Source organism: Marmota monax, unplaced genomic scaffold (assembly GCF_021218885.2).
Source record: "Marmota monax isolate L192 unplaced genomic scaffold, Marmota_monax_Labrador192_F-V1.1 WCK01_AAM20220418_F8-fsc00005, whole genome shotgun sequence".
Lineage (NCBI taxonomy): Eukaryota > Metazoa > Chordata > Mammalia > Rodentia > Sciuridae > Marmota > Marmota monax.
Genome location: NW_026692254.1, coordinates 3,404,172 through 3,423,571, shown reverse-complemented (window position 1 = coordinate 3,423,571; position 19,400 = coordinate 3,404,172). Strand labels below are relative to the sequence as shown.

At 40.9% G+C, this 19,400-nt stretch overlaps 1 protein-coding gene across 1 annotated transcript in view; it reads right to left on the bottom strand.

The window, feature by feature from the left end:
* Positions 1 to 19,400, bottom strand: part of Pcsk2 (proprotein convertase subtilisin/kexin type 2) — a 270,847-nt gene that overhangs the window by 7,824 nt on the left and 243,623 nt on the right. Inside the window, exons 9-11 of the mRNA XM_046438653.2 lie at positions 12,856 to 13,071; positions 10,634 to 10,734; positions 4,450 to 4,677 (exon numbers count right to left, since the gene is read on the bottom strand). Of these exons, the coding sequence (XP_046294609.1) occupies positions 4,450 to 4,677; positions 10,634 to 10,734; positions 12,856 to 13,071 (545 nt within the window). The remainder of the gene's footprint in view (positions 1 to 4,449; positions 4,678 to 10,633; positions 10,735 to 12,855; positions 13,072 to 19,400) is intronic.

Genomic DNA, 19,400 nt, shown 5'->3' with positions numbered 1-19,400 from the left:
CCCAGGTCACATTCTGGAGCTCATTTGTAACAGAAAATAAGGGCACATAAAGAGAGTGAAGAGCTCTTCTCTGACCTTACAGGGATGATATACAAAAGTCTAGTGTTCAAGTCCTAAAAAGAAAAGCCTGGGGGTTTGGGGATGGCTTGTATCTTTATTCTATTGCATACAATTCATGGTTGCCTGGTGCCTAGACACAGGTTTGTTTCCCATGGATCCTGGTGAAATGCAGTTTGTATTATGGATCTTCAACTGTATGATACAGCAATAGTAGCCACTCTTTTTTTTTTTTTTTTTTTGGGTACTGAGGTTTGAACTCAGGGGTACTCAGCCACTGAGCCACATCCCCAGCCTTATTTTGTATTTTATTTAGAGACAGAGTCTCACTGAATTGCTTAGTGCTTCACTAAGTTGCTGAGGCTGGCTTTGAACTCGTGAACTTCCTGCCTGAGCCTCCCCATCCACTGGGATTTCAGGCATGCACCAAGAAAGGAGAGAGAGAGAGAGAGAGAGAGAGAGAGAGAGAGAGAGAGAGAGAGAGAGAGAGAGAGAATAGTCACTCCCTTCCTTCCTTCCTTCCCCTTTTCCTTTTCCTCTTCCCTTTCCTCTCTCTCTCCCTCCCTCTCTCTTTCTGCAGTTCTGGGGATTGATCTCTACAACTAAGTGCTGCTGGTTTATGTATTTTGAGACAGGGTTTTGATAAATTGTTCAGGCTGACCTTGGATTTATGACCTTCCTGCCTCAGCCTCCTGAGAGCTAGGATCACAGGTGTGCACCACCATGACAGCTAATTGCCACTCTTTCTCAAGTGCCTAAAATGTCTACAGTGTGGAAGTCACACAAGAACACTCAGTGGGTGGTCACTGTGAGGTTTCCTCTTTCTGATGAGTGAGATTCAGGTGGACGGTGACCCACACAGGAAGACACTGTGGCTCAGCAGTGCCATCCATGGTCAACAGCTGTCATGTGGCTGAGGATGCTCTTTTCATAGTTCCTCTTGCTGCTTCTGGCATTCATACCAGGTTTTAACATTTATTTCTAAATTCACCTAAAATTCAGAGTTGGATTATACATTTAGCTGTGCTGTAAAAGAGCTGCATAGACAGTTCTCTTGGAGTACACAGAAGGGGCTGTCCCAGCTCAACAATGTCCCTGTTGGCTGATGGGCAGGCCTGTTCTGTCTCATTCTACCGGCAGGTGCAGCTCGTCACAGCCAGTTGCATTTCCCCTGTGATCATTGTGGAGCACCCTTCACCGGCTCTCTTGATAAAGTCTCTTTAGAAAATTGCTTTTCAAATTGACTCTTTCTCTAAGAAGATAAATGCTTAGGAAACCCATAAACCTGACAATCACTACTCTTTCAACCTCGCACGCTGTTTCTGTGCAGCCTGGCATGTCATGGAAAGTGCCAATTGCCAGGGATGTTGGTTCTTCTATCCAACCCCCTTGGAAGGGCAATTTAAAATAATAAGGACCTCCTCTGCCAAGTGGCGCAGCCCACCATGGTTTGTCCTTCTGAGTTTTCCACCAACATATCTGCCCTAGACCTAACTCACTTGCATCTGAGAACAAATTCAGATGCAGGGGTGAACAAGGGCTCAGAGAGCAGTGGAGGAATGCAGATCCCTGCCAATCATTTTGGGGCTTCTTCCCATTTGCCTGGCTGGTCCTCTGCTCCTGTGGCATGTTTTCTTTGTGCCTAGGTGATGTTGGCTAGATATTTTCATTTCTTCCTTTGTTCAAAAAAATTTAATGTAGATCTAAGTGCCCAGCACAATTCTAGGAACTGGGAATATATCTCTAGTCAGACAAGGATCCTGTCCTTGTGAAGAGCCCAACTGAGTCTGTGCCAATATAATAGCTTTCTATTTTCTTTTAACTGGAAACAATATTATGAGTGAAACAGTTCCTGGCTAGTTGTGAGATGTTGGGATGATCAAAACTCTGGGCCTCAGATTCCTTAAACGATGGACATTATTCTCCGTGTTCCCTCTGACTCCGTGTTCCACATGTAGATGTAGATCATGACAGAACATTATTCAGAAACTGGGAGATCACTTGTCATTCATCTCTGCATGTGCCCTCCTTCTCTCTTCTCCCTCCCTCCCATGGTGCCTCTCTCTGGCCCTTTCCTACAAACACACAATCCTTGAGAAACTTTGGAATTCAGTCTGGCTTGTCTGAAAAAAGAAAGATCTCATTTCAATAGGAACCTGGACTAAAAAGGTCCCAGGGTGTTCAAAGCTCATTGTTCCTTTCAATACTGCAACAGTGGCAACTTTTAAAATTGATAGTGCTCCAGATAGTGCTCCAGCTGCACTGCTACAAGGAATGTTCTGGCCCTACCTGCTGCTGTCAGAACATCTGTAAAGGTGTGGACACCTGTTAAGTCTTTCTCTCTGCAACAGTGGATGAAGTTCTAGACCTCGGGTCTTATAGAATGGATGGGTCGCTGGTTCCATGAACTAGGGCCCTTTACTTCATATTCTGAGCCTCTTTTCTCACCTTCAAATCGAAACTGGTGATGTCAACCTTCTGTGATGAAAAGAGATGGTGGAAATAAAGGGCCAGACCTGGGGCTATTCAAGAGCATTTCTTAGCAGCATTCTCCCAGGCCCCCCCTCAGACACCTAGAATCTGGAATCATGATGCCATGTGGTCTGCATGTGGTACCTGGGGGGTGCTGCAGACGGTTGTCAAGTGGACTCAGCAGGTGGTTTAGTGGCCTCAAGGTCTTGACACCCTGCCATGCAGTTGATATTATTTTGGGGCCCAAAGACAGAATTCAGGGAGTCTGATAATTTAGACTATGAAAACCCTTCCTCAGTTTTTACTAACCTATAACAGAAACTTAGCTTCTGTTTCAATTATGAATTTAGATAATGTTGCAGATGGTATTAGCACTACTTCAGATCTTATTGTCCAGAAGCTCAGAGATTTTCATATCCCACCTGGGTCATTGTGTGTGTCTTCTAGGAGCATTTTGTTCACCATCAATGTTCTGAAATTATTGTGGACCTTGGATATGCCACTAAAACTTTTTACTTAATGCATTGATAAAAAATATGTGCATTGTTGTATCACAAATTTGTTTTTTAAAACATTTTTGTAACTGGCTTTCAAAATAGTCGGCCTCATTTGTAATCTTACCCATTTTACCTAAAAAGTTTAAAAATACTATATTGAGATGGGATCATACTGCCAAAGTGTAAGGTCTATTCAAACTCAGATGATCAACAGAAGTAAGGCAGGATAAAAAGAATAACAGAAGTAAGGTGGATAAAATGGTGAATAAGATGAATTTAACCAGCATTTAAATACCACAGAAGTGTATTCTTATAATGGAACACACAGCCTTGAGCATGAATGAGCTATTACATGTAAAAACTTGGACCTCCTAAACCTAATGTTAAATAAAAGAAATTGGAAAAAGCATTCATACCATGTGATTCTTGTTCAAGTCCAAGAACTGGCAAAACCCACTTATGGTGTGGGGAATAAGAACAATGGTTGTCTATGGGGTGTGTGGACTAACTGGAAGGGAACAAAAGGAATCTTTCCAGGTAGACAGAATGTTCTATCTCTTGATTAGGTGATAGATACCTAGGTACATTTATCAAAACTCAAACAAATACACTTATTTTCTGTGTATTTCATAGTATGTAATATTTCCCTTATAGTAAGAATTGCTATCTCCATCTTACTGATGGACCAACGGAGAGAGAAAAAAATTGAAGAGGTAGGCGTTTTGTCCAATCCTTTTACCATTTTGGGGAAGTGAGAAGGGAAGAAGGTACACTTGACCAACCCATGGATCCTGTGTGGAGAACTCACTCAAATCCTGCCAAATGGTGATCGGCATCACTCAGAATACAATCAAGCTCTTTGACTGTCCCTCAAGTAGAATGAATAAATATACAGTCCTATGCACTGAAACATCAGCCATGAAAACAAACTACAAGGATACACTAAATGTGGCCGAATCTCAGTTACATAATTCTGAACAAGAAAATCTAGGTATAAAAGAGAACACAGTATATATTCCATTTAGACTAATTACAGAGTAGGTGAAATATCTATGGAGTTAGAAGTAAGGTTAGTGGTTATCCTTGAGGAGATGATGATGGAAGAGGATATGAGGGGGGTTCTTCTGGGATATCAGTCACATTCTGTTCACTGATCTGGATGCTCGTCGCACTGGCTGATTTGTGTGGTTAAAAATAATGGCATGAGCCACTGAAAATTCTACAGCTCACACCTAAAAGTGAGAGTTCAGTGTCACACAATTGTTGTGCAACTCTACAGTTCTTCCTAAAAGCCGGTTTTCCCTGCATAAAATCCAGTGCCTGCCCCTGACCTGGAGAGGAAATCTGATAGTGCTGTCAACGTCACAGCACCATCACTGGTGCATTTTCCACATGTAACAGAAGAACCCCCGGCCCTACTTACTCAGGGTCCTGCACGGAGCCTCCCACACAGTGGAATCTCTCAGGCACGGTTTTCCAGTCTTTAGCCATTTTCACCATGGCGCCTGCATCAAGGACCCCATAGCCAAAGAGGTGATTAAACTCCAGGCCAACCCCGTTTCGCCGCCACTGATGGACCTCGTCGTGAAGCTGGTTCCGTTTGGAGGTGAGCACGGTCAGATGCTGCATGTCTCGCCAGGTCAGGCCCAGGCTGGGTACAGGAAGCAGACAACATGAGAGTAAGGGCAAGAGGCAAGGTGGGAGAGAGAGACATCACAATGAGCAAGATAAGCGACACCCAGAACACAGGCCTCTTGGGAGATTTTGGAACACTTGTGAACTCCTCACTCAAGGAAGGGTGTCCATGCATGATTTAGAGCCATCGTATATGTTCATTCAATTTTTTCTTGCCTTTCTTACTTAACAATGATTTATTTTAAAAGAGCATTCTAACACACACACATTAGAATGGTTGAAATGAAAAAGATTGATCATGCTGTGTTGATGAAGATGTGGAGCAAGAAGAACTCATGGGCTTTGCTGATGGGTGTGTAAATTGTTGCAACCACTCTGGAATCTGTTTGGCTAGATCTTCTAAAGTTGTCCATACGTCTAAACAATAGCCTAGAAGTTCCATTCTTATATATGTATCTGACAAAAATGTGTATATCTTTACCAGATATGTATATTAGAATACTCCAAGCTGTGAAGAACCCAAATATCCTTTAACAGTAGCAAGAATAAACCACTGAATGTGGAATGCTATACAATAATGTCAATGAGTGTGCTAGAATGATTTCTAATAATATGGACGTGTCTTCCAAATACTGTGTTGACCTAAGGAAGAGAGGCAGAAAATAGAATGTTGTGGTTTGGGTATGGTATGGGTGTCCACACCAAGGGTTCATGAGCTTGATCCTCAGTGTGGTGATGTTGGAGGTGATGGAACCTTTAGGAAGTGGAGCTGAGTGGGAGGTGATTGGATCACTGGGGCCATTGCCCTCAGGCAGAGATAATGTAGTTCTCATAGAACCCTGGTTAGTTCATGAGAGAGGATTTTTATAAAAGAGCAAGACTGGCCCTCATCACTCTCTGGGTTTCTGTTTAGCCATGTGATCTCTCCTCATCTGTGCTCCCAGCATGATGCCATTAGCCCCGAAGACTTCCTGGAGACCACTTGATTTTGAACTTTCAGCCTCCCAAACTGTGAACCAATAAAACTTTTTTTCTTGATTAAATACTTAGCATCAGGTATTTTATTACAGCAAGGGAAAACAGACTAATATAGAGAATGCATGTGTGATTCCATTTGTTTAAAGTATAAAAACAGGAACAAATAACCTATGCTGTTGGAAGCTGGGTTAGTTGTGGGATCATGACTGGGAGGGGACCTGGGGGCTTGTGGGTGCTGGCAGTGCTGTTTCTTTGTCAGGATGCTGACTATATGAGTGTACTCATTTTTAAAAATGAGACTGTCAGTTCTTCAAGGGCAGAGATAATATCTTCACTATATTTATACAATCCCCAATGCCCAGGATAGTCCTTGGCACATTGAACAAATCAGTTTGCTTTCAAATCCTATTGTCTTTAGAAATTAGTGTCTCTTATTAGCATCAATTTTTCAAGATGCAAGTCATGATTCACTTGTGAGCTAGGAAATCAACTTATTGTATAGGTGATCTACCTGGGTTACAGATTAAATTCTTCTCAGGAGGCATTTAAAATCCATCTGCTCAGGCTATCCCAGACCAATGAAATCATAATCTCTGGGAGCAAGACTTAGCCATTGGAAATGGTTAATATTTCCAGATCTTCCAGCAGACAGTCAAGGTTGAGAACTAGTGATTTAATGGCTGTGGTTATCATTAAAACACTTAATAGAATAGAAAAGGATAGAAACAGTAACAGGGTGTATTACCTGTAATATTCTTATATTAATATTTTTCATGAAACTTTTGGGGTGTGTGTATGTTGGGATGCAGTACTGAGGGTCATGGTTAAAAAATTGGAAAAAATTGGAAAAACCCTGAACTACTTACTATACTCTTCCAAAGTCAAATAATTCAAAGGACTAGGAACAGCGTAACTCATTTGGTGAAGTTTCAACACACACAAAGTTCATTGGTTTGAAGCTCTGAAGCAGAGCCAAAGTGTTCCAGTGATCCATATATTCTTGAAATATGGACTGTCTTTTATAAAGGAGAAAGTTCAAAGGAGGGTCAATGTGTATTTGAGATGATTCAGAACATATCTGGGACAGATGGTCCTTAGGACCTGAGAGAATGGTATGGAATTTCCTGAAGATGATTGTGGCTAAAAGCTCTTGTGTTTCACTGGAATGTGATTCTGAATTTATTGATTTCAGAAGTGTTGGCAAATGAGGATCTAAATGACCTGAGGACTGGCTAGCTGGTGAAGTATCCTTTGTGTTCATCATGGAAATGTACTGTGCTTCCCAATGTCTGAAGTAGGACTCTCTCAAATATTTCTTCAGTGTGGGGTGTGTGTGTGTGTGTGTGTGTGTGTGTGTGTGTAAGAGAAAGAGAGAGAGAGAGAGAGAGAGAGAGAGAGAGAGAGAAGACAGAATGAATCAGAACAAAGAACTCCTTGCTATTGAGATACATAAGAGCATAATACTACAATGTAAATGAGTGTGCGACATTGATTGTCTAGCCGTTTGCATATGTCTGAATAGTAAAACTGGACCTCTCCAAATTGTCCCTTCTGAAAAATTTCTGAATTGATAAAATACACTATCCAGTAAAAGAAGTGTTCCACTAACATGTTTTAAGTTGTAATTCTATCATACCAGCTCACGACTCACACAGTGATAGTTATTGAATTGTAAAAAATAAATTTACAGTGTATGTGCAACATAAAGGTTGCTATGTTGGAGGTTATAGGACAAGCACATGACACACATCCCCCTGCTCTCATATGTTTTATATAATAATTAGGAAAATAAAACACAGATATGTGAAAAGGTACCATATGTGAAGTGACTCTGTGGATGTCTACTGGATGTGTCCCACATTCAGGCACTGTACTAACTTTGGGCATGTCATATGAAGGTCCCTCCTTCAAGAGCTTATAACATGAGGACAGATGGACAACTCAATATTTAAAAAGTGAGAGCTGCCTTGCTAGGGGGAGCTCAGGATGCTGTGGGAACCATCTGTGGATCCCCTGTGGATAGGGAGCCTCTTTGTGGTCTACAAATCTCCTGCATCAGAACCACTTGGATGTTTAGTGATGAATTTAGATTCCCTGCTCTCTAAATAAGCATCTTGGAGGTTGTTGGCCTGATAATTTGCATGAATCTTCCTAGATGTTTTTTTCTACACACCAATGTTTGAGAACATTGGTCAAAGATGATGGTTCACAACCTCGGCTGCATATTTCAATCATTTGGGGATGGTAAAAAAAATAATGTCAGGGTCCAGATTTTGATTTCATAGCTTGGTTTTGATTCCTTGCGGGCAATGCCTCTTCTAGGAAAGAGTTGGGTTGAGGAAAAACCACAGTAATGGAAATCAGTCACAGTAGGTTTTAAATCCAACTGTGTGAACTTGGAAAAGTTACTTTAACAATCCAAACTCTACTGTCTATGTATTTAACTGGGGATAAGACCTTATAATCTTGTTGAAGGTTGTAAATGTAGATCAGATATGTAAAGTAACTACCACAGTATGAGCACTCAATGAAGAGTTTATTATTATTATTTATTATTATTATCAGTATTAAAATCTACCTTATATATTGGGAATTGAAGTAAGTTAGAAGAGAATAGATACTATTTTCCAATGAAAATATGGATTGCAATATTTAAAAACATGTAAATGAACATTTCCTGACAGTTTTAAGGTATATTCAATATTAAGACCAACATCACACTGAATTTCACATCAAATTGAATTTCTTTTTAAAAGAAATTATATTCCTGAAGCAGGGTTACAGTATTCTAGACAGTCCTTTGAATCTTATGAATGATCTAACTTTCAATATTTTGCAGATAAGATAATAAAGATGCAGAGAAAGTGAGTGATAACCCACTTAGTCACTGGAAGAAAACTAGGAGTTGTCTTTCCCCTGTATCTATTCTTCCTCCTTTCCTTAGTAAGAAAAATTTCAATTTTTTACTTAGAACAACAATATACTCAACTATAAAACTACATTTCCCAGCCTTCCTTGCAGTGTGGGGTAGTCATGTGACAGTTCTGGTCAATGAGAATAAGCAGAAGCCACTGAGTGTGGCTTTCTTGGAAAACACACATCTGCTTAAAGAACGCTAATTAATCAATGAGAACTACAAATCTCTTTAGGAATCCAGTAGCTTCAATTTAGGTTGCCCTTTCATATGTGTAAGGGCTTGGGCAAGTGACTTTTTGCTTGCCAAGATCCCAGGGGACTGTGAGTCAAGTCCTGCCAACCGAGGTTAAAAGGGACACTTCTGTTTGTCTGTGCTTGCAGTTGGAGTAAGCAGAGCCACCCCACTCAGGACCCGAGATGGACCTTTCATTTTTAGGAAATGCACAACACATGTGAATAAGTTTTGGTTTCTGTGTTTTTAATAGGACTGAAGTATCCCTCAAAAGCTCATGTGTGAAACAGTGCAAGAATTTTTCAGAGGTTAAATGATCATGAGAAGTATAACTTAACCAGTGGATTAATCCCACTGATATGCATTAATTGGGTGGTAACTGAAGGCAGGTAGGGTATGGCTGGAGGAAGTAGGTCATATATATTTTACTCCTGGGGAGCATGCTTTCTCTGCTTCCTGGTGGCCATCTCCTGAGCTGATTTACTCTACCATGCCCTTCTTTCCACCATGATGTTCTGCCTCACTTCAGGCTCAGAAGTATAGAGCTGGCTAACTATGGACAGAACCTCTGAAACCATTAGCCAAAATAAACTTTTCCTCCTTTACATTGTTCTTGTCAGGTCTTTTGGACACAGCAATGAAAAAGCTAACTAAAACATTAACTGTTAGTTAAAAGTTAAGTTTTGACCAATGTCACTCTCTTAGTGTCTTAAATTTTCCACCTGACTTTTGTTATAAGAATCAAAGGTTAGATTGGTCTAAAAAGAAAAGTCACTCTCAACTTGGGATCTTTTCTATAGAAGGAGAATAATTATCGCTTTTAAACTTGAAGACAGAGAGTTGAACTAGATGATCTTTCAAAGTCTCTTCCTATTCTAGGAACCAACACTTGCCCCTTTTGCAAATTGTAAAATTCATGCATATGTGGAGTAATATAGGCAAGACGGCCTGAAGATTGATGCTAGAAGCTGAAGTTGTCTAGCAACTGCTGACAGGGATGGGAAATTGACTCCCCTTCCCCAGGATCCTGAATCCAACTTGTCACAAGTTGCTGGGTGTTGTATTCTCTGACAACTCTCTATATAGCTGGCATTTATATTCATGCCATGTGGGGCATGTCTGAAGTCCACGTGTTCATTCCTTGAACAGAAAGTCAACCTCTGGCTTCAATGAGAGAAGGCAGAGTGGTGGGTGGGCAGGTACCTCCTCTGATGCTCAAATCCAAAGTGTAATCGGCAGTAGCAACATGTGGCCTCTCTGTGGGATGCTGAGAACATAGGGAATGGTCTCCTCTTACTTGCCACTTGAAGGTTTTCCCATTAAAGCCCATATCTTGGTCTACACTGCATGGCTTTGCCCACCTTGTCTCAGTGTTGGAAAGTAAATTCATCTTATAAATGAACAAATCTTGTGTTAGGAACATCCTCTTTGCCAGATGTTTTGAAATGCCTTGCTAGATACCCAGCTTGTCAATTTAATTTTCCTTCATTAGCTGGTTAAAATATAGAAGTAAAATAGCCAAAAACCATTCAGAAGATGAAGGGGTGGATGAAGAAAGATGTACTTATGTGCCCTTATTTGATACCTAAGTAAGTTGCTGATATGTGTTATTGGATATTGGAGTATTCTGTCCTCCTAGAAATGTAGTTTTATGGTGTGTGTGTTTGTGAGTGTGTTTGTGTGTGTTGGGGGTGAGCATTTAGAAATGTTCAGCAGATTCATTGGCCTTGACCATTCTTAGACTTTTACATGCACTTTTGCCTCCACGGACACCTGGTATGTGTGTAAAAAGGAACATGCTAGTCCACCTTCTGAGCTGACCCTGGTCCCAGAGCTATAGACGTACTTAGCCTCTAAAGCCAGGGCGAACACACCAGCTGCTTCTGGAGCAGCCGCAGATGTCCCAGAATGCCTCAGTGTGCAGTTGCCATACAAATCTGTGGTGGCCTGGAAGGGAAGATATTGAGTAATAAATAAATAAATCACATTATTTTGAATCTCCAAACAAAGTGGATGATGGTATTATCTATTTCATTTGAACTATGCCTTGTTCTGATAAGATTAAGATGAAACTAAGGATTAACTCAGCATCCATATACCTCTATCTCTTTTGCCATAAATTTTAGCCGAGCTTCCTAGTAGCCCATGCAGAAAGGGACACGTGATCAGTTATTGCTATAGTGTTCAAAGGTAAGTAATTTCTTCAAAGAACATCTATATGGCAAGTCCAGAGACTAGAGAGACATTTACTTCCTGAATCTGAAAAGGAAACATTATGAGGTGGAAAGTGATAAGTCAGTGTTAGCATCTAGTCAGTACAATGCTGAGTTTTGTTGCACTGATTGACTCTGGGAAAGCCTATGGGCCTCTGCACCAGTGTTTATTTTCCCTTCAATAAGGAAAGGGTAGTATTCTCAAAGAGGGAAGAAGAAGAAACATGGTTGTCTAAACTGTACCTGGAAAGACAGAGTATCAAATATAACATTCTCCTATATCTAAAATATATGAAGAGACAAGTCAAGACAATTTGATATGTGGATGAATCACCTCCAAAATTCTTATTTAGGGGAGAAAGTGATAAACTGAGCTTTAAAGGACTTTTACAAAGAGAAAAACATCATTTTCAATGTTTGTGTAAGCCAGTGTTTTCATGAAGATCATGTGTAAACCTTGAGAATTTGTCTCCCTCTGTTTGTAGGATTCTATAGAGAGCCTATTATTTTGAGGAGCAAAGGATTAGGGAGGTTTAAAGGCATCTCTGGGGGAAAATTAAAATATTCTGAAGAAATCCAAGGCCTTTCCCCAGCCCAAGTAGAAAGGCAGTTGTAGATAAGGGTTGAGGGTGGCCCTTTGGGTAGGGAGTGAAGCTTCTACAGGGGAGAGTGAGTCACCTCAAACAGAACAGGACTGAGGCCACCCTCCCTTTTCCTTTTCTAGGGGCTCTTCTCTCTTTCTTCCTGTACAGTTGGTGGAATAAGAAGGTCTGGAGGCTCCTTTTGCTTGGGAGGAACCGGCATAATCTCCATCCTCCCCAGGACCGAGAGGGCTACAGAAGGGGCAGGCTATTAAGGTCTAGATCTCTTCTAGGTAAAGGGTTTCTCCTGGCTCACACAGAAGTCTGACCATTTTGCCAAGGAGAGAGCCCACAGGGGAATGTAGGATTGAAGAAAGACCAGAAGAGAATGTAGGATTAAAACACTAGATAGTAATAATAATTTTGTTTGGAGCTCCCATCCTCCTCTCTTGAGAAACCCCAATGGAGGTGAGCCGCTGGTCAAGATGTCACTCACCCAAGACTATTGAACCGTGGGTGAATCTTTTTAAAATTTACAAATGCACAGCTTAAAAAAAAATCCTGGTTTGGAACTCTAAGACTGATAAAGGAATAAAATAACCAGAGAGAGAAAAGATCCACAGGGTCAATTTCATATTCTATAGGTGACACATTTCTAAGGGGCTTGGATAATTTGTCTTTATATCTAGTTGACCAAAAAGGAAGACATTTTGCTCAGAAAAGAGCAAAAAATAACTTAAATTTGTGATCCTTAATTTTTGTTTTTAAAATCATGGTTCCATTTCAGAATATGATGAAAATCACATCCTTTTCCCTAAGAATATATGCAGGTATGTCCAATTTAGGGGTTTATGGGCCCAGGAATGTCCATCCATCAATGCTGATTTTTTTTTAACTACCATAACATGGATGTGTTCTTAGCTAGGATGGGTCTGTGGTGCGATACCTCAATTCTTGTAATTACTTATTCTTAGAAATTATGTGCTGGGGTAACTTACTGATTAATCAGTTCATGACTATTTGTATGCCACAATGATAAGATTATCTATGGTCAATGAGCTGGAAAGGTCTCATCATTGTTCTTGCTTGCAACTTACATATGGCGTGTCTCTATCTTGATAACAAAGCAGAATTGGGCATCGAGCCAAAGCATCTTCCCCTCAGAACCTGAGCTTACTCTTTGAGGAAAGGAGGGAGGGAAGTCAGTGTGTCCCACCCTGTCTCAGAGGGGCAGCAGACACAAAGAAACGAGGAGGAGAAGTGGTTTCACTTACCACACCGGCCTCAGGGTTCCTCTTCCTGCCGTTGCTGAAGGTGGATGCCAAGGTGGAGGAGCAGCTCTCGTCGTACAGGGCTGTCCTGCCATCGTTGATGGCTGAGTTGATGGAGATGGTCCACATGCTTGACGCGTAGCCATCACAATTGCAGTCATCATAACTGCCGCCGTCCCCAGAGGCCCACACGTAGATGCTGCCTTTGCCCCCGCGACCCTGGGAGAGCAAGGGAAGATGGTGCTGCCATGTCCAGCACCCAGGCCCAAGGGCTGCAAGGGGGCTGGCCCTGGCCTGGGCTGGGAGGCACTGTTCTCTGCCCCAGTAAGGTCCTATCCTGGGGAGGGTTGGGATTTGGCTTCTTCATCAATTGAACCAAAGGATTGGACTCTTCATTTTTTTTTTTTCCTGGGTTGGAAACCAGACCCTTTTGATGGGAAATAGTGGAAATTTTTTTTCCAGGAAAGACCCAATATAAAAAATTACCTGGATTTACAATGTAAGCTGGGGATAATGAGGTAAGAAAAACTACACGAATCTTTTTAAAATTTACAAAAAAAGTAGCACATGCTCATTGTAAAAAAAAAAGTCTAAGTATATGGAAAAGAAAATGAAAAACAATGTCTCTAGAGATAATCATTATGATCCCACTCTTATCATTTTCATTGGAAACGTAAGTATACATATGTATGTACTTAGACGTTAACTATATAAGATATGTATACATTTACATATACATGTAGATATTATAAGGATAAAATGCACCTTTTAACAAAAAATATATGAAAATTTTACATCTATGTATATGTAAATACATAGATTTTTCTTTTTTATCCAATTGGATTATACTAGAATCCTACTAAACACAATATTACATGACATTCACCTGTGCAAGAGAACATCAAATATAGGAAGAAAGTCTAATATGATACAGTAAAACACACAGCAAATAAAACTTTAAACATATAAGGTATTGCATAGGGTTATTCGTTATGAAAGGCAAGCTTTCTTATGAATACCTACAGTTAGCATTGCTTTGCTGTTCAAACCAAGTTCTTAGTGTTTTTATTGTTTTGTTTTATTTCCTTGTCTTCTGTGAGTATTCTCCTGTTGACCTCAACAACCCAGGATTGGACCCTTTACTTCTTGCTTCCTCCTCCTTACCCTTGAGGCAATGGGGTTTGGGATTATTCGGCTGGGTGGGTAGAGGAGAGCAGCCATGCAATGTGGGAGGTCAGAGGATGGTGTACAACCTCCACCTATTCCACAGCCTGGCTCAGGGTATTCTAGTGACCCTAGAGAGCAAGAAGACAGAAGAAACTGGCAGAGAAAGTCTGTCCTTGCTTGGCCACCAGGGGTCCCATGGTCCTGATTCAGTGCTTTGCTGTGGAGATTCCAGAAGGAAGAGAGATGCCTGAGTTACTTCCAAGCTCAATCTGCCTCCTGACAGTGAGAAGTAACATTTTGAATTGCTTCTAACAGGATTGTGAGTTAATTAGCCTTGATTGATTGAGTCGATAAGTCAACAAATATTTATTCAACCACTAGCTGGGAATCATTCTTGATGTCTTGGTAAGTCTATACTCCTGAAAAACTTCACCAAAACAAGGAACTACTCTCAGAAGCCAGGGCAGAGAGGAAAATGGATCATCTGTACAGCTGGTGTGGAGGACCATATGCTCAGAAAGACTTGGATTTGGGCTCAGTGTCAAGAAATGGCATCTTCAGAAAGTGAACCTGTTGTGAATCAGGATAAATGAAGTCCTATGAATTGTAAGGGATGGGATGGACCATCCCATCCCTTTGGACCTTTGCCTGTGGACCTTTGCCTGAGTCAGTCCATGAGTAGGTGGCTAATGAAATGTAGCAGCTTTGGTGAAAGGAAATCAGGCTAAGCATTCTCATGTTGGTGTAGGGACTGTGGTAGATTGATTATATCTATGCCCTTTGCAATGGGGAGGGCTCTATTTCCTTCTCCTTGAATCCAGGATGGATTCATGTCTTCATTTGGCCCACGGAATATGGCAGAAAGTGGCCTTATCAGTTCCAGTTGTAAGTCTCAAGAAACTTTATCTGCTGTCTCTCAGAACTTAGTTGCACCGTCACAACAAACCTGACTTAGCTTGCAGGTTGATGACACACACATAGCCCAGTCAAATTCACTGCCCTAAACTGATAGACAACAACTAGCAGGTATGTGAGGGATCTGTCCTAGACCAGTCAGAGTCTAGCTTCCCCTTCAGCTGACCACAGATGCCATGAGTGAGGCCAGGTGTATTTAGCCAAGGCTGGTCCAGATCAGCAAAACAACCTAGCTGACCTGGAGCCCCAAGAGCAAAACTCAACAATTGTTATTTTAAGCTACTAAATTTTGGGGCAGTTTAGTATGCAGCCTAACTTACTGATACACAGAGAGCAATTGATAGCCTCTTTCAGAGTTGTAGTCACCAAACAGTTTTGTATTGGATTGTAAGACTTGCCCAAAGTATATTTTATTTCCTAGGAATATTAAACTTCATTTTTCTAAGCCAGACAGAACACATGAAGCAATAATTATAAACTTGCTTATAATGATTGAGCTTTAGCACCAAATGGTCCCTTAGCCTCTGGGGAAGATATGCCAATAAGAGAAAATTCTAATTCTGGGAGCAGAAATTAGTGGGGAAGGAATATCTGAAAGAGGGTAAGAGCTGGTTAGGGGATGCAGCTGTCACTCTTATGCCACACTGTCTCATTAAAATGAGGCCCTAAGGTCCAGTTCTGTGCTCCAGCTTCTGTATAGCTCCTGGTCAGGAGAAACCCAGAGAGAACAAATATGACCCAAATTCAGATAAAAATCCAGTTAGAGGATATTGGGGCAGAAACTAAGAATGACAATCATAGCAAGTGCATCTGTGGCACTTACTGTATGCTAGACTATTTTGTGTGCCTTACATATAAATGCATTGAGATCTCATGACAGTACCATTTATACCAGTCACATAAAGGATGAAGTACTTAGGAAGAAATTCAACAACTTGAAAAAAGGAAAGTGCTAAGTGCTAATACTTTGAAACTGTCTGGAGGGACATAGATGGAGACTGACCACATGGAAAGACCACCTTCTTGGATAGAAAGACAATAACCCAGACATGTCAATTTTCCTTATGTCAATTTATAAATTTAACACCATCCCAGCACTTAAATGGTCCCAATTGAGATTCAGTCAGGCAAAAATTGCTATAGTAGGTAGATCAACAGGGAATTTTACTTTGGACAAAGTCATAAAGAAGAGTCAAAAACCCAAATGGGGCATGGGAGTTGACCCAGAGATTAGGATCTCCCCTCCCTCCCTCCCTCCTTCCTTCCCTTCCTCCTTCCTTCCTTCCTCCTCCCTCCCTCCTCCCTCCTCCTCCTCCTTCCTTCCTTCCTTCCTTCCTTCCTTCCCAGGGATTTAACCCAGTGGTGCTTAAATGCTGAACCACATCCCCAGCCCTTTTATTTCTTATTTTGATGGTCTTGCTAGATTGCTTATAGTCTCGCTAAGTTGCTGAGGCTGGCTTCAAACCCGTGATCCTCCTGCCTCAGCTTCCCAAGCTACTGAGATAGGAGCCCTTTAAGAACTGGAAGGAGGAAAGGAGGTGGCTGGCTTGAGCCTGCCCCATGGAGGGAGCTAGGGGGCTGCCGAAGGTGGGGCTCTCTGTGGTTGTCAGGGAATGGAATGGTAGGCCGACCTGGCTGTGCTGTTCTTATTGGAACTGTCTTCCCTTTTACTCTCTTCCACTTTCTTTTCTTTTTTTTTTTCCCAAGAAGGCAAGTGCATTTTGATGAAATGAAATATTCTGCAGCTCTGTTTTTAAATCAGACTTTTAGAATGTGGATTAGTGTTTCTCAAAAGCTTCCACCATGAAAACTTTTCACCTTGGCACCATTTTTTCTTCTTCTCATGATTCTGGTGGTTGGACCCAGGGCCTAGTGCCTGTTTACCTGACGCTATTAAATATGGTATTTAGCCACTATGGTTCTGAAACAGGGCAACTTTTGGTCCAGGGGGCACTGTTGGATATATATATATATACATAATATATAATGTTTATATATATATATATATTATGTATCAACAACTAAAAATGCATAATATTTAAAAAATTTTATTCATTTATTTATATGCAGTGCTGAGAATCAAACCCAGGGCTTCACACATGCTGAGAAAGCACTTTAACACTGAACCACAAATCCAGCCCCCTGTTGGAGATATTTTGGTCATTACAACTCTGTGTGTGTGTGTGTGTGTGTGTGCACGCGTGGGCATATGTACGCTAACGGAATCTAGTGTGTAGGGGCCAGGGTTGCTACTGAAACTTTCCAATGCACAGGACAGCAGCACTACCCCACAATAAAGAATTATCCTGCCTAAAATGTCGACAGTGTCTAGGTAGAAAAGTTCTGCTTGCTTTAACCTCATAGCCAAGGGCAATAAGTCCAAACTTGCTGATGTCACCCAAAGCAGCTTCTCAGAAACTCAAAACTTCTTAAATGTTCAAACACATTTTGATTTTTGTTCTTCATAGGAAAATAATATGACAAGTTGCCTACTTTCAAGTAAGGTGAAGTTATAGCTAGAGTCTGGTTCTGTGGTCCTCTGTGCCCCCAGCACATGGCCTGAATCCCAGGAGGTGAGAATCCCACTTTGAGAAGCTCAAGTGAACTAGTGCCTCCACCCTCACCAATGGGTAGCTATCTAGTTAGAGACAGGACCAGGCCCTGTGGCCCAGTGGGGTCTAGATGTGCACATACCTGGTAAAGCAAGCCTTGGATGAGCTAAACACTCAGACTAATTTTTATTTTCTGGTTACGTTGATGTCTTAGTACAACATTGACATGCTTTCATAAAAGTTACTGTATTTTTTAAGAAAATCATATTCATTAGGAATAATTAAAATATATAGACTATGAAGAAGAAAAAATCCTTTATGATCTTCCATGAATAAATGATCCCTGGTGCTATTCTGTGGATTCCTGACAGCTTTATATATAAATGCAAAGCCTTAGAACAGGATTAAAAATTGAGGTCATAAAACATATCCAGTTTCTTGATCTGCTTATAATGTGTTTCTTACTTAATATTATATAATTAACATTTCCTTATATGATTCATACTCTTCTATATCACAATATTTTATCAGTCTTATTAAATAGACAATCCATAATTTGTTTTCTCCTTTCTTAGATATACATATGTTATTATTAATTTTCAATCTGCTTTATGTATAAAGTGAACATAATTTTGTATATGTATTTTATCTTTGTTTACTTCCTCAGGCAAAGTCTCTAAAAGATGAAACTTTGGATAAAAAGGAATAAAGATTTGAAGATTTTTGATCCATGTTGCTATATTATCACTCTCAATAAAGATTGTTAAAATTTGAATTTTCATCATGAGTGCATAAGAACTTTGTATTTAGTCCATCTGGGTCAGAATTTGTGTTTTTTAAAAATATGTTTTAAAAAATAATTTTACCAATTTGATGCACAAAGATGGTACCTTATTGTTTTGAGATGTATACAAACTCAACTACAGGTTGAGTTTATCTTCTCTCCTTCTCACTTGTATTCTTGCCTTGTGAATAGCTTAGTGAAGCCCCAAGGCCCCAAGGATAATATCCTTTGCCCATTTTTGTGACTTATTTATTTTTTTGGTGGTGCTGGGGATTGAACCCAGGGTCTTGTGCATGCAAGACAAGCACTCTACCAACTGAGCTATATCCCCAGCTCCAGACATTCTTCTGTTTATTAACTTGAATGGACACCTCACAAAATATACAGAGGGCAAATAAGCATATGAAAAATACCCCATGTTTTATGTTATGGGGGAAATACAAATGAAAACGAGACACAATTATATATCCACCAGAGTCCCAAATCCAGATCATTGAGGGCACCACATGCTGGTGAGGAGGAAGAACAGCAGGAGCTCTGGTTCATTGCTCATGGGAACGTGCCACAGCACAACCTCTTTGAAAGATGGTTGCAGTTCTTAGAAAACTAAATATCCTCTTCCCATGTGACTCAGAGGTTGTGTTCCTTGGTATTTACTCAAGAGAGTTGCAAATTTATGCCCACACAGAACCTGCATCTCCGTGTTTATAGCAGCAGCCTCATTCAGAACGGTCAAAAGCTGGAAGCAACCAAGATGGCCTCTGCAGGCGAATAGACAAATGAACGGTGGTGCATGCAGACACTGGGATATTACTCAGTGCTACAAAGAAATGATCTCTCAGACCATGGAAAGACACAGAGGAAACGTAGATGTATATCACCAAGTGCAAGTGAAAGAAGCTGATTTGAAAAGACTGTGTACTGCAGGAGTCCAACCTGGACACTTTTCCGTGTCTCAGGAAAGATCCCCTGAAACCCATCAGCCTTTTCTTTATCCCAGAAGTGAAAGGAAGAATTGGAATGGCACAGCACTTCAGAGGCTGAGCTGCAGGTTCTGCGCTCTGGCACTCCCTGCTCAGCTGTGAACCTTCATCTGGCTGCAGAGCATAAATCAGGGCTCATGGAGTATT